This window comes from Marmota monax, unplaced genomic scaffold (genome assembly GCF_021218885.2).
Source record: "Marmota monax isolate L192 unplaced genomic scaffold, Marmota_monax_Labrador192_F-V1.1 WCK01_AAM20220418_F8-fsc00028, whole genome shotgun sequence".
Taxonomy (NCBI): domain Eukaryota; kingdom Metazoa; phylum Chordata; class Mammalia; order Rodentia; family Sciuridae; genus Marmota; species Marmota monax.
Genome location: NW_026694779.1, coordinates 4,596,410 through 4,609,104, shown reverse-complemented (window position 1 = coordinate 4,609,104; position 12,695 = coordinate 4,596,410). Strand labels below are relative to the sequence as shown.

At 45.9% G+C, this 12,695-nt stretch overlaps 1 protein-coding gene across 1 annotated transcript in view; it reads left to right on the top strand.

Moving 5' to 3' along the window:
* Nucleotides 1-12,293, top strand: part of Lmcd1 (LIM and cysteine rich domains 1) — a 61,257-nt gene extending 48,964 nt beyond the window's left edge. Inside the window, exons 5-6 of the mRNA XM_046425684.2 lie at nt 9,345-9,560; nt 11,637-12,293. Coding sequence (XP_046281640.1) covers nt 9,345-9,560; nt 11,637-11,795 — 375 coding nt within the window. The 3' untranslated portion in view covers nt 11,796-12,293. The remainder of the gene's footprint in view (nt 1-9,344; nt 9,561-11,636) is intronic.
* The last annotated feature ends 402 nt before the right edge of the window (nt 12,294-12,695 follow it).

Genomic DNA, 12,695 nt, shown 5'->3' with positions numbered 1-12,695 from the left:
CATCTGCAAAATCACCATGGTTACCAAGTTCTCAGCATCGCCCTCCCTTTCCGTCTTTCTAGTGGAGCTATTTTAATGACATTCAAAGGAGGTCTTTTTTCCAAAGAAAATTTCCTTTATCCCATTTTTTTTATGCTCTAAATACTTTTCCATATTTCCAGGTGGCTTCCAGAAGCATATTTTTTTTCTCCTTTCTTTTTCTGAGTAGCTACATAATATTCCATTGACTAAAACGGGGATTGCAGACTTAGCACTAAAGTTGCTGCAGGTGGTATCTAGACAGATGACTGTAGCTGTGTTCCAATAAAGTTTTGTTTATAAAAACAGGCAAGGAGATGGATTTGGTCCATGGAGGTGATCATGAAGATGATAGTGGTGATGAGGATGATGATGGTGGTGGTGGTGGTGGTGATGATGGTGATCATGATGATAGGGTAGTGGTGGTGATAGTGATGATGGTCTTGATGGTGGTGATGATGATGGTGAGAACAACAGTGATGGTGATGATGATAATGGTAGTGATGTGGTGGTGATGGTGGTTATGATGGTGATGGTGATGTTGGTGCTGATTATGATGTCATCACCTGCCATTCTTTACTACCTGGGGTGTGCCAGGCACTGTGTACCAGAGACTTCCCGTGTCATTTTATTTAATCCCAAGCATTGTCCTACAAAGTATATTATCTCCTTTTTTTTTTTTTACAGATAAGGAAATTGAGACATTTCTTGGTAAAATTAACAGTGTTTACAAACTTCAGGTTCCAATCCATTAGAGGATACAATCCATCAATTCAGCGTGTTACAACCAGAATCTTTTCTTTTTAAATAGTTCAAGTAGAAAGAGTAGGTCGGGGTAGTAAAGATTCTTTTCTGGAAACATTTATTTCAGGGCTATGTATATGATCAGATCAGGATATAAAGTGTATTTTCTACTGTGGATCACAGACAAGAGCAAAAATTTTGAAAAGCATAAAATTCTCTAGTCACCTTGCTGTTGATCACTTAAGCCAGAATTAGAACCCAGACCTGCCTCACCCCAAACTCCACCCAGACCCTAAATGACAGCAGCTCCCATCTCCAGAGCACCCAGGAGGCTCCAGGTACCGCCTTTGCAATAGAGCAGGACACATCAAGACTTTCCTACTGAACTGTGGACCAAACAGCATCCTGCTGGCTAGTCCTGGAGCCTGTGCCGGCCAAAGCTGGATCAGAAAACCACATTCCAAAGCCTGTGGCCCTACCCACAGAATGGGGAGCCTGTTCCTTTTGCACCATGAGAAACCTCAGAAAGGCTGTGGGGACACAAAACATAAGGGAGCTAAGGTTGCAGAAATGATTTAGGTCAGAAAAGGAAAAAAAAAAATCCCTTCTGGGATACAGAAAGCCACAAAGCAAAAATGGTGCCTGATCACCATAAGAGGAATTGGGGAGATGCTGTTTATAAATAAATTGTGAGTATTTGTGTTGGAAAGAACCCAGCGCCTGGATTCAAGGCCCTTGTGTTAATATTTACTGTATTGTAATGGTGAGATTTTCACAAGGCTCTCTGGGTTTAGACTGGGTAGGCTTTTGGATAAGAACCTTCCAGAAGAAAACAGCATGACTGAGACAGGATTTCTGGCAAGCCCGAGGGAGAGATTATTACTGGGGTCAGAGGCCTCTCCTTATCTGCAGATGGCTCTCTGAAGGCCAGCACGGCTCGGCCCTCAGGGATGGTTCTTCAGCCGTGTATGCTTTGGCCACTTTCCTGAATCTGCTGAGGCCTGAATCACATGGTATCTTGGCTGCTTCATTTCGGAAGCTGGGGTAATTCTGCGTGTCGACATTTAACGCCCCTGTTACCTGATGCTGCCTAGGGTTCTATCCCAAGGCGGAGTAGCTTAAATCAACAGTGTTGATATTGCTCACAAATCGTGTCCCCTTGGGCAGGGCTTATCGAGGGACAGCTTTGCCAGTGTGTGTGCTCATCATGGAGCTGTTTGTCCTGGACACGGCCGGACTGGGTGGGCAGAGCACCCTCGCCTCTCCCCCTCTATCTCTGCAAGGTGGTTTCACACGATTTCCCGAGCATAGGAGCTGCAGAGCACCAGGACCTCCTTTCCTGTCTGCTCAGGGCTCCCCCAGGAAGAGTGCTCAGAGAGCCCAGAGAACAGCGCCCACATGGCCCCCGATTTACAGTGGCTCCACTTAAAATCGTTTTGACTCTGCAGTCCTGCAAAAATGACACGCATTCAAGGAGGACCTGAACTTCAAATTCCAGTCATCTACAGGGACAGGAATAGGAACTGCTCTTTTTCGTGATTCCAGCAATAACTGAGACCCACGGCCCCCGTCGGCTTCTCGATTATGACATTAGTCAGTCGATGCACTCTAGCACTCCCAGGGACGGTGCTGGTAATCTAGGATGTTCGTAGGTCAGGAATCGTCAAAGCATTTTCAACTTAACAAAATTTTCGCCTTTCAATGGATTTATCAGGACATAAGCCCATTGTAAGTCTAGGAGCAACTTCTTTGCCTTGTGACCATCTGGGACGCCATGAAGCATTATTTCCTCCACTTTCTGTTCCATTCAGTTTAGTCACCAAGCTGGGGCTATTTTCAGGAAGAGAGAATTCAACTCCAGGTTGGTCGGAAACGTACCCAAAGATATGCCAACAGGACTTGGAAACAGGGCAAATGCAGGAACCCCACAACCCCACGGGGGCTCAGCTTTGGAGGCAACAAATCAAATCCATATCTCATCTTGCTGACAGCCACTGTCTACAAATCTCCAAGGCCCCACACATGGAACAGTCGACACCTTTCACCTCAACAATTTCAACTAGGAATCTTCTTTCATTTGAATAGGAACAGGACAGGAAAAATGTCATTGGCACTGAGGTCAGCAGAGGCCAATGTTCTACTTATGAAAGGTTTCCTTCACATTTTCTCTCTCTAGGAGAAAAACATTCTGCAAACAAGGTTCTATGGAAAGAGGTGAAAATACCCCTCATGGCCAAAGTCTGGTTTAAGATAGTTAGGAGTCAAGAACCAGCCAATATGTTAAGAATCATTCTCCTCTGCACTGTTTACACTGGTCCTAAAGGTGTTTGCCTGTACCACATCCTTAGCATAAGAAAGGTCACGTGGCTTGCTCAAAGCGAGTCCAGACTGGAATATCGTAGGATTCAAAATGACCTTTGTGGGAACTGAGCCAAATAGGTGATATCATTTTTGCTGAACATATGTATTAAATAGTGTTTTAGCACTCAACAATAGGGGTTCTCAGGGTGCAGGCCCCACTATCCCAGTGTCCCCGGGGAGCGTGCACATTCTCATGCCCCATCTCAGACCTCCTGGATCAGACATGCAAAGGAAGGAGAGTTATGATCTGTTTTAACAAAACCTCTATAGGAATCTGGGGCAGGCTTAAGCCTACAACCACCACCTTGGGTTCTGGTGGAGGAGGGGTGAGTCAGAGGCAGGAAGCAGACCTTCCAAGCTGGGAGGCTTGCTGTGGACCTGGGTAGCGGCTGGTGATGAACATATAGTCAACTCGATTCACTCTCTTGGATAAAAGGTGATTTCAACTCATCATTATTGATTGCTTAAAAAGTCCAATGATTTCATTATCTCATTTAAGCCATATAACAGTCCTAAGCTGCTGTTGTTATTGGTATCCCTATTTGGCAAGTTAAAAAAAAAAAATCTCAAGGCACAGAAAGGTCAGGTAACTTGCAAGGTTACACAGCAACGGGACCGGACAGTCTGACTTAAGAATTCCCCCCCCCACCTTTTTTAATATTTATTTTTTAGAAGTAGTTGGGCACAATACATTTATTTTATTTATTTATATTTATGTGCTGCTGAGGATTGAACCCAGGGCCTCACACATGCTAGACGAGCGCTCTACCCTGAGCCACAACCCCAGCCCCAAGAACTCCCTTCTTGACCCACCCAATTACATTTTAGAAATAGTGAACCTCAGTACAAAAAATCATGGTAGGAGGTTAATTAAGTTTGTGCAGAGACAGATGGGACCAGGATCCTAGGACCCAAATAAGCTGAGGGTTCTAACTCTGGGATGCCGGCCTGTTCCTGGTAGCTGAGGGGCCACCAGATGGACAGCCCTAGGACCACCTCAGATCTCTCATCCTCTGAGATGACCGGGGAAGGGACCCAGAACAGCTCAGAAGCAAGAAGAGCAAACTGTTTGCTGAGACAGAGTGATAGTCAGCACCCAAAATGTTCTCACTAAACAACCGATGACACCATTTGTTGAAAAGGCTAATGGGGCTAAGAGCCAGAGATATTAGGGAGACCCCCAAGGGAAGAGAGGTGGGGGGCTTGAGGAAGTGCTTTCAGACTGTTGAGAAGGTGGAGACTCAGCTCCATGAGAGAATCTCCCTCCCTTCATCCAAGCTACCACTAGAGTTCTCTCCCAGCAACTCAAATCGGAACACACCACTCCTCCCCTCAAAGACCTGCAGTGGCTCCCTATTGCCTCCAGAGCAAAGTTCCAACTCATACCAGGGATTCGAATTGACCTGCCATCACCCAGGCTGCCTTTTGGGCCTTGTTTCCTGGACTCCCTTCTCTGGGTGCCTGTCAATGTGCCACGGTGACAAATCCAGGTGTTTTCATGGCCCTCTGCTTCCACTTACTTCCATATTCAGCCACATCTGGAAATCTGGAGTGCTACCACCTGGGTGTAATTTAGTGGGCCAGTGAGTCCCTTCTGTGTAGGAGGAAAAGGGCTGCGAACTTCACTCTGTGAAACTTAGAAGCCAGACAGACAGAAAGCTCACTTTGTACTCTTAACCGTCCCTGCCAAATCGCTGACAATCCCCAGCTTGGCGGCGGCGGGGCTGGTGGCCATGAATGGGTGCTGACTCATCACTTGTTTCTGGTTCAGACCCTCTGACAAGTTCCAGGCCGGCAGGGCTCAGTCACGGCAGGAGCAACAGAGATTTCATTTAGGTGAGGGATGGATGCCCTCTGCTCCCGTGGGCGGAACGGAAACCGCAAGTCTAGCATGTTCTGAGGGACCTTATCAGGCAGAGAGGATGGAGCCGAGGACCCTCCCAGCTCAGCAGACACGTTCCGTGTCTAGACATCTGTTTTACGGCTGCTACTCGGCTCAGGGTCAGATACATGTACAAGGCTGCTCTTTGTCACATGGTTTTCTTGACCCGATTTCCACCATCTTAATCCTTCTGTCCTCTGTCATATACACAAGTATGTTAAACATGTAAATGACACAAGGTGAGAATACTGGCTAGTGTCCGTGCTCTGTGTCAAGCCAGCTTTCTGTTACTGTCACTAACACCTGAGATAATCCACTTATAAGAAGGAAAGGGTTATTTTGGATCCTGGATTCAGACGTCTCAGGCCTGCTCAGTGTGACTGACTGGTTTTGAAGTCTGTGTGAGACAGCACATTAGGGCGAGAATGGGTGACAGGGCAAAGCTTCCCACCTCACAGCAGCCAGGAAACAGAGAAAGAAGAAGAGACTGCGGTCCCAGTATCCCCTCCCCAGTGACTGAACTTCTGTCCACTAAGTTCTACCTCCTAGAGGTTCTATCACCTCCCAGTGGCACTACAGGTTGGGACCAAGCCTTTAACACTCGTCCCTGGGGAACACTCCCAATCTGAACTTCAGCAAACTCTTTAACATTTACCTCCCTATATGCACAAAGAAAAATAATAACCATTTCTATTTTGGCTGACACCATAGTTGGTGCTTAGTAAGTTAAAATTATCATCTCAAGTCCAAGGTCAACAAATATTTTCTGTAGATGGTCAGGTAGTAAATATTTCGGGCACTGTGAGTCACCAGCCCAAATTAATGGCATCCTATAAGCGCCTTACATAATAAAACAAATTTCTACAAGATTTTTATAGATGAAATTAAAAATACAGCAATCATTAAATGTATTTTAGTCTTGAAATCTAGATCTACTAATGAGAAGAGCCAAATTCTTTTGGGGGGGAGAAAATGTGTCACTTCCTTGAAGAGTGCCAGGGTGTCATTTACGGATCGGATGTAAAAGCCACGAGATGTGGTAGAGAGAACTTGGCTTTGGAGTCAGGTTTTATTTCACCCAAAACCAACGTGATACAAAAGACGGAATGCAGACGTGGCCCTCTAACCCCAGCTTTGCCTCCTGTCCCTTGTGCTAGGAGCTGATCCTGGATCTCTCTGAACCTCAGTTTTGCCATCTTTAAGGGGGGAATATAATGATTTTCCTAATGTGGAGATAACTCTAGGAGGAGAAACAATTCTTTGATTTGCATCCGGGGTAATAGCATTGAGGGCCAAGTCCTGAGCTGAGTACTGGCCCCCGATCGGAACTAAGGGCATAGAATCTGTCATCACTGCTGGGCCTTTCAGGAGCAGAAGAGGACTCAGAGGGGCTCAAAGATTTAAAGGGAGCTGTGCAGACACTTCTCAAAAGAAGATATAAAATCAATCAACAAATATATGAAAAAAATGTTCAACATCTCTAGCAATTAGAGAAATGCAAATGAAAACTACTCCAAGATTTCATCTCACTCCAGTAAGAATGGCAATTACGAGCAATACGAGCAACAATAAGTGTTGGCGAGGATGTGTGGGGAAAGGCACACTTACACGTTGCTGGTGGGACTGCAAATTGTTGCAACCACTTTGGAAAGCAGGAATGAGATTCTTTAGAAAACTTTGAAACAAACCAACATTTGACCCAGCTATCCCACTCAGAGGACTTACAATCAGCATACTACAGTGACACAGCCTCATCAATGTTTATAGCACCTCAATTCACAATAGCTAAACTGTGGAACCAACCTAGGTGCCCTTCAACAGATGAATGGATAAAGAAAATGTAGCATATATACACAGTGGAATATTACTCAGCCTTAAAGAAGAATGAAATTATGACATCTGCAGGTAAATTGATGGAACTAGAGAATATCATGCTAACAGAAATAAACCAAACCCCCAAACCAAAATCCAAATGTTTTCTCTGATAAGCAAATGCTGATCCATAATGGAGTGGAGTGAAGGAACTTTGGATTGTGCAAAGGGGAGTGAGCAGAGGGAAAGGGGCGTGGGGAAGGGAAGGACGGTGGAATGTGATGGACATTATTACCCAATATACCTGTATGATTACTCTACCGGCGCGACTCGGCACCATGTTCAGCCAGAGGAAGTAGAAGTTGTGCTCCATTTGTGTACAATATGTCAAAGTGCATTCTGCTGTCATGTGTAACTAATTAGCACAAATTAAAATATAAAATTTAAAAAAGAAGAAAACGATTTAATAGGATAAAACTGTCATGTTCCCATTCTTTAGAGGATGGAAACAGGCAATTTAGAGATGTGTGTTGGATGGACATGTGAAGGAGTGAACCCACAGAGGAACTCTGGTAGCTCTCTCTGCTCCTGGGGAGCGACAGGGCAGGAGAGAGGGCAGAGTCCTGGAGTCTGGTTCCCCGGCTCTCTTGCCTCCCCAGGAACTGTATAGGAACTGCAGCCAGGGAGCAGCAGGAGGGAGTTCTACTAGGGCTCCTGAGCCAGCCAGTGGCTGATTACTGCTAATGAAAGGCAGAGTCCCCGGTGCAAAGAGGACCAGAGAAAGCCAGGGCCCCGAGGCCTCTGGGAAGCTGCTTTCCTTCTCTGAGCCGTGGGGAAGCTCTTCCTTTGCCAGGTCAGAATGCGCTCTCTGGGACCCTCCTAGCCCTTCAGACAACCCCCTGTGGCCAGTCCATCACTAGGTGGAGGAGACAGATGCACATCCCTCAGACACCCAAGTACGCAGCATGTAGGTACTCGAGAAGGTGGGGCATTCTTTCCAGCACACGACTTCAGGGGAAACTGAGTCACTTTACAATGGAGAAAACTGTAACATCAGAGCATATCTGAATAAAGTTTGTACTGCACTTGATGTGGCACAATATTGGTTAGTTGTGTCACCAATACCATATTAATGTAAAATGTAAAGAACAGAAAAAATTTGGTGTAGGGTACAAGAATCCTCTATGCTCTTTTTACCATTTATTTTCCTGTAAATCTAAAACTGTGTAAAAATTTAAAAGCTTGTCAAAAAATAATAATGATGCAATGGTAAATGATCCACTCAAAGTGCAAGGTAGAGCAAGAGATCAGAATGTAACCAAGTGTGAGTGGTCTACTGAGAGGCCTCAGATTCCACATTGCAACTGATTTTTTTTTCTCAGTACCAGGGATTGAACCCAGGGGCACTTAACCACTGATCCACAGTCCCAGCCCTTTTTCTTTTTTATTTTGAGACAGGGTCTTGCTAAGTTGCTGAGGCTGGCCTTGAACTCATGATCCTCCTGCCTCAGCCTCCCAAGTCACTGGGATTACAGGCATGTGCTGTTTCACCCAGCTGCAACTGACTTTTGAGAAACCATCTCTTGTCTGATTCTGACATGCTACCAGAGAATGATATCCACAGTTATCTGGGAAGGCTACAAAAAGGCACCTCTTTTCCTTTTCCAACTTTCTATCAGTGTCAGGCCAGGTAGCCTTCATATATTTCAACCAAAACGAACGTAGAACAAAAGACGGAACACCGATGTAGCTCTGAGAATCTAGCCATCTTGGGGTTGTGGCTCAGTGGTAGAGCACTTGCCTAACATGTGTAAGGCATTGGGTTTGATCCTCAGCACCACATCAAAATAAATCAAATAAAAGTTTGTGCCCATTACAACCGAAAAAAATATTTTAAAAAAAAAGAATCCAGCCATCTTACCTAAGTCATTAAAGAGAACTTGCAAAAAGCCCAAACAATGTTTTAAATTTCTCTTCTCATTAAATTTTTAGTTTTGGAAAACATAGCTTTGGGTAGGGGTGCTTAGTTTTGTGATGCTGGAAATTAAACCCAGGGACTTCGCTCATGCAAGGCAAGTGCCCTACCACTGAGCTGCACTCCCAGACCCAGTTATTTTCGTAATACATATCTATGTTAGCATGTTCTTTAAGTTCATGGTTGTCATTTTAATTGGATAAATATTTAAATGTTTCTCTGTTATTGTTTCTCTTATGATAAATAGCAATAGCTGTTACCCACATGAACAAAAACTGTACTGGGACCTCTCAATAATTTCTGCTATACAAAGAGTACTGAGACCAAATGATTTGAGAATTCTTGGGCTACAGCATTTTATTTACTCCTCCCAAATAACCTATTAGGTAGACAATGTAATTATCCTTCTTTGAGGATGATAAAACTGAGGAACAGAGAGGTATGAACTTGTCCAAAGTTACACAGGAAATAGGCAAGGGGTGGGATTCAAGCTCACTGTCATCATGCTTTCCTGACTACCTATATCATTGTGCTTCTCTGCTACCTTTCCAGTTCTGTGAGCTCTGCAAGGGAGCAGCCCCGGCCGACAGCCCTGTGGTCTACTCAGACAGGGCAGGCTACAGCAAGCAGTGGCACCCAGCCTGCTTCGTGTGTGTCAAGTGCTCCGAGCCGCTGGTGGACCTCATCTACTTCTGGAAGGACGGTGCACCCTGGTGTGGCCGTCACTACTGCGAGAGCCTGCGGCCCCGGTGCTCTGGCTGCGATGAGGTGGGTACCAGCGGGTCCGGGTGGGGAAAGGGGCTGCTCACTGTTGAGGGAGGGAACCTGAGGCCTGGGGGTTGGTGGCTCTGCTGGGAGTGCACTCTCCAGACTGGGAAACCGAGGTAGAACCCCCCCTGAGGCCCTCAGCCTCCGTTTCTTCCTCTGCCAAACAGGACTCACACTTGCTCCCTCCTGTAGGTGGCTGGGAGGGGTCACACAGAGTCCTGTGGGGACCTGTCCTGGGCACACCGTCCAACACTTAGTTCTCAGAAGAACACTGTGGGGTACACAGGAGGCAGATGGCCCCAGGGCCAAATCAGTCCTATGCTTCCCAAACACCTGCACCTCGGTCCTTGTCATTTATAAAGCGTAAATGAGAATAGGACCTCACCCATGGGGACAAAGGAGATAATTCAGGAAGATGCTTGCACAGGGCCTGACCTGGCTGCTCATAAGTGGTAGCCGCTGTTGGTCTCACTATGAAGTACCATGACATATGATAGAACGTGATGGAATGTGAGATGGCAGAACTACAGGAGCACAACACCACATGTAAACAGAGTCCAGTCTCCAATGGGGAGATGAAAGGAGCCGTAACAGTATACCAACAATGACAACCCTAATGATAATTATATGATTACAATAGCAGTATGTTCTTTGGAGGCAGAAGACATACTCCCCTCATCTCTGGCACAGGCAAGGGTCTGGGATGTCTTTCTCACACTGAGCCAAAGTCTGCCATCTCCTGCCACCTTCTACCTGTTGGTCCCGACAGGAAGGGAAAAGCTTGCAATGTTACTGAATGACACAAAGAAGGAAAAGGGCTGTGGCAGGCGCACCTCATCACCTCATTATCGAGGGGACAACAGGATACTCAGAATCTCAATTCTCCCTCTTCTCTTTTTGATGTTGTTGTTGTTGTTCTGGGGATGCACTCCAGGGGCACGGTATACTGAGCCATGTCCCCAGCCCTTTTTTTTTTTTTATTTTAAGATAGGATCTCACTAAGTTGCTTAGGGCCTTCACTAAATTGCTGAGACTGGCCTTGAAATTTTGATCCTCCTGCCTCAACCTCCCATGCCACCACACTCAGCTGTCCATCATCTTTTATTTTTTTTAGCATTTTTTTTAGTTGTAGATGGATACAATACCTTTATTTATTTATTTTTTTGTGATGCTGAGAATCAAACCCAACATCTCACACGTGCTAGGCAGGCGTTCTACCACTGAGCCACAACCCTAGCCCTCCATCATTTCTTGAAGACTTACAATGGCGTCAATAATTTGCTCCGTACTTTAGGCATAATGTGCCATTATTATCTCTCAAAAATCCTCCAGAGACAGACTATCGGGGTCTGCATTTTACACAGGAGAAAAGGACAGCTGAGAAAGGTGGATGGTACCCAGACAGGAGTCAAACTTTGGGCCAGTCCCTTCCCCCAGCATTCCGTGTGTCGTGGTTCATTTTGCACTCACAAACCCCAGGCATGGGAAATGTATGTGTCCCCATTTTACGAACATGGAAGCTAAAGCTCAGGGAAAGTAATTTGGCCAAAGTCATGGAGCTGGTAAATGCCTATGTGAAAGTTCATTCCTGATTCCTCTTGACACCAAAGTCTCCAAGCATGTTACTCCATTCTTCCTGGGCCTCAGGGCTCATCCAGTATGTGTGTTCCAGAGTGTCACTTTATTGCAAGCCCAAGTGACCCTCTGGATTCTTGCTCTTGAAGATTGGCAGTTTATTTGTCATCGAGCTGTCTTCACCCTCACGGGGATGTGGAATCCAGTCTCAGAATGCAACCAGCCTTTGCATTGGCACACAAACATCCCAGGTGCCATATAAATAAAAACCTGTCTCTAACAGAAAGTTTTTTTGTTATTTTGTCCATCTGAGAAGCTAAGAGGCCACCATATACTACCTTGACTACATCAGATTTGCATCAGATTTTGCCACTGAGGCACTTAAAGGTCAAAACAAGATGGGATGGGAGGAAGCATCACCAGCCCACAAACAGGTCCTGGGTTCACTATCTCCACCTAGGGACAATACTTGATCCGTCTGTCTTCTGCTTTCCTTTCTAGATCATCTTCTCAGAGGACTACCAGCGTGTGGAGGATCTGGCCTGGCACCGGAAGCACTTTGTCTGTGAGGGCTGTGAGCAACTGCTGAGTGGCCGGGCCTACATCGTCACCAAGGGCCAGCTCCTGTGCCCCACTTGCAGCAAGTCCAAACGCTCCTGAGTGGCAGCCCGCCCACAGCCAGAAACTACCAGGTCCCTCTGAGAAGCCGAGGCCATCCTCAGGAGCAGATGGGACAACCAGGAAGGAACATAAACAGTGATTTCATTTTTTCCAGTGGGAATATACGAATATTCTAGATTGAGTGGTGATGGATCCTTGAGGGTCAGTAGTTGCAAAACCAGAAATATTCTAAGAACTCTTAGAATGGGTTTGTTTTTGCGGTGGCGGTGGTTTCCCAGCTACAGCCTCCTAAAGACACAGATGGTACCCGGAGAGGGAGTCTTGGGGGAATTTCCCAGAATGCAGTTCTCTCCCTAGTAAGCCCATCACGTAGCTGTAGGATGCGAGCTGTGTTTTGGACATGGGAGCTCCCCTGGGAACAGGCTGTGATCCCAACTGTCACTTGTTGTCTCTTTCTTCAAGTGGAATTTGGATTTTTAAATAAACAACTATTTTTGGCATGATAAATATATCAATAAAAGTTTTATGAAGTCTACAGATACCTTTATCCAATTATTTACAATACAGCGGTGATTTTGCAACATCCAGTTAACCCCATCTTCCTCAAAGCTGGTGCTAGCAGGAAATGCGGTAAATGCTCATGAGCCCCTTCATCAAATGTCTCCCGGGACTTCCTTTGGATGTACATTTCCCCAGACAGAGACCCCTTCTCATCCTGCCATCACAGAAACTTCCAGATCACTGATGGAAAACAGCTTCCCATTTCCTGGCACATCAGAAAGTGGCCTCCCAGGAACTGAGGAACTTCTCTTTAGCCGGGGACCCAACCCAACTGCCCTCAGAGCCTAGATGGGTACTGAACGAATCCTTGTGAAAGTAAGACCCGGAGAGTGTGGGCAGCTCTCAAACAAATCCACCTAAGCCCAACCAAAGGATGCC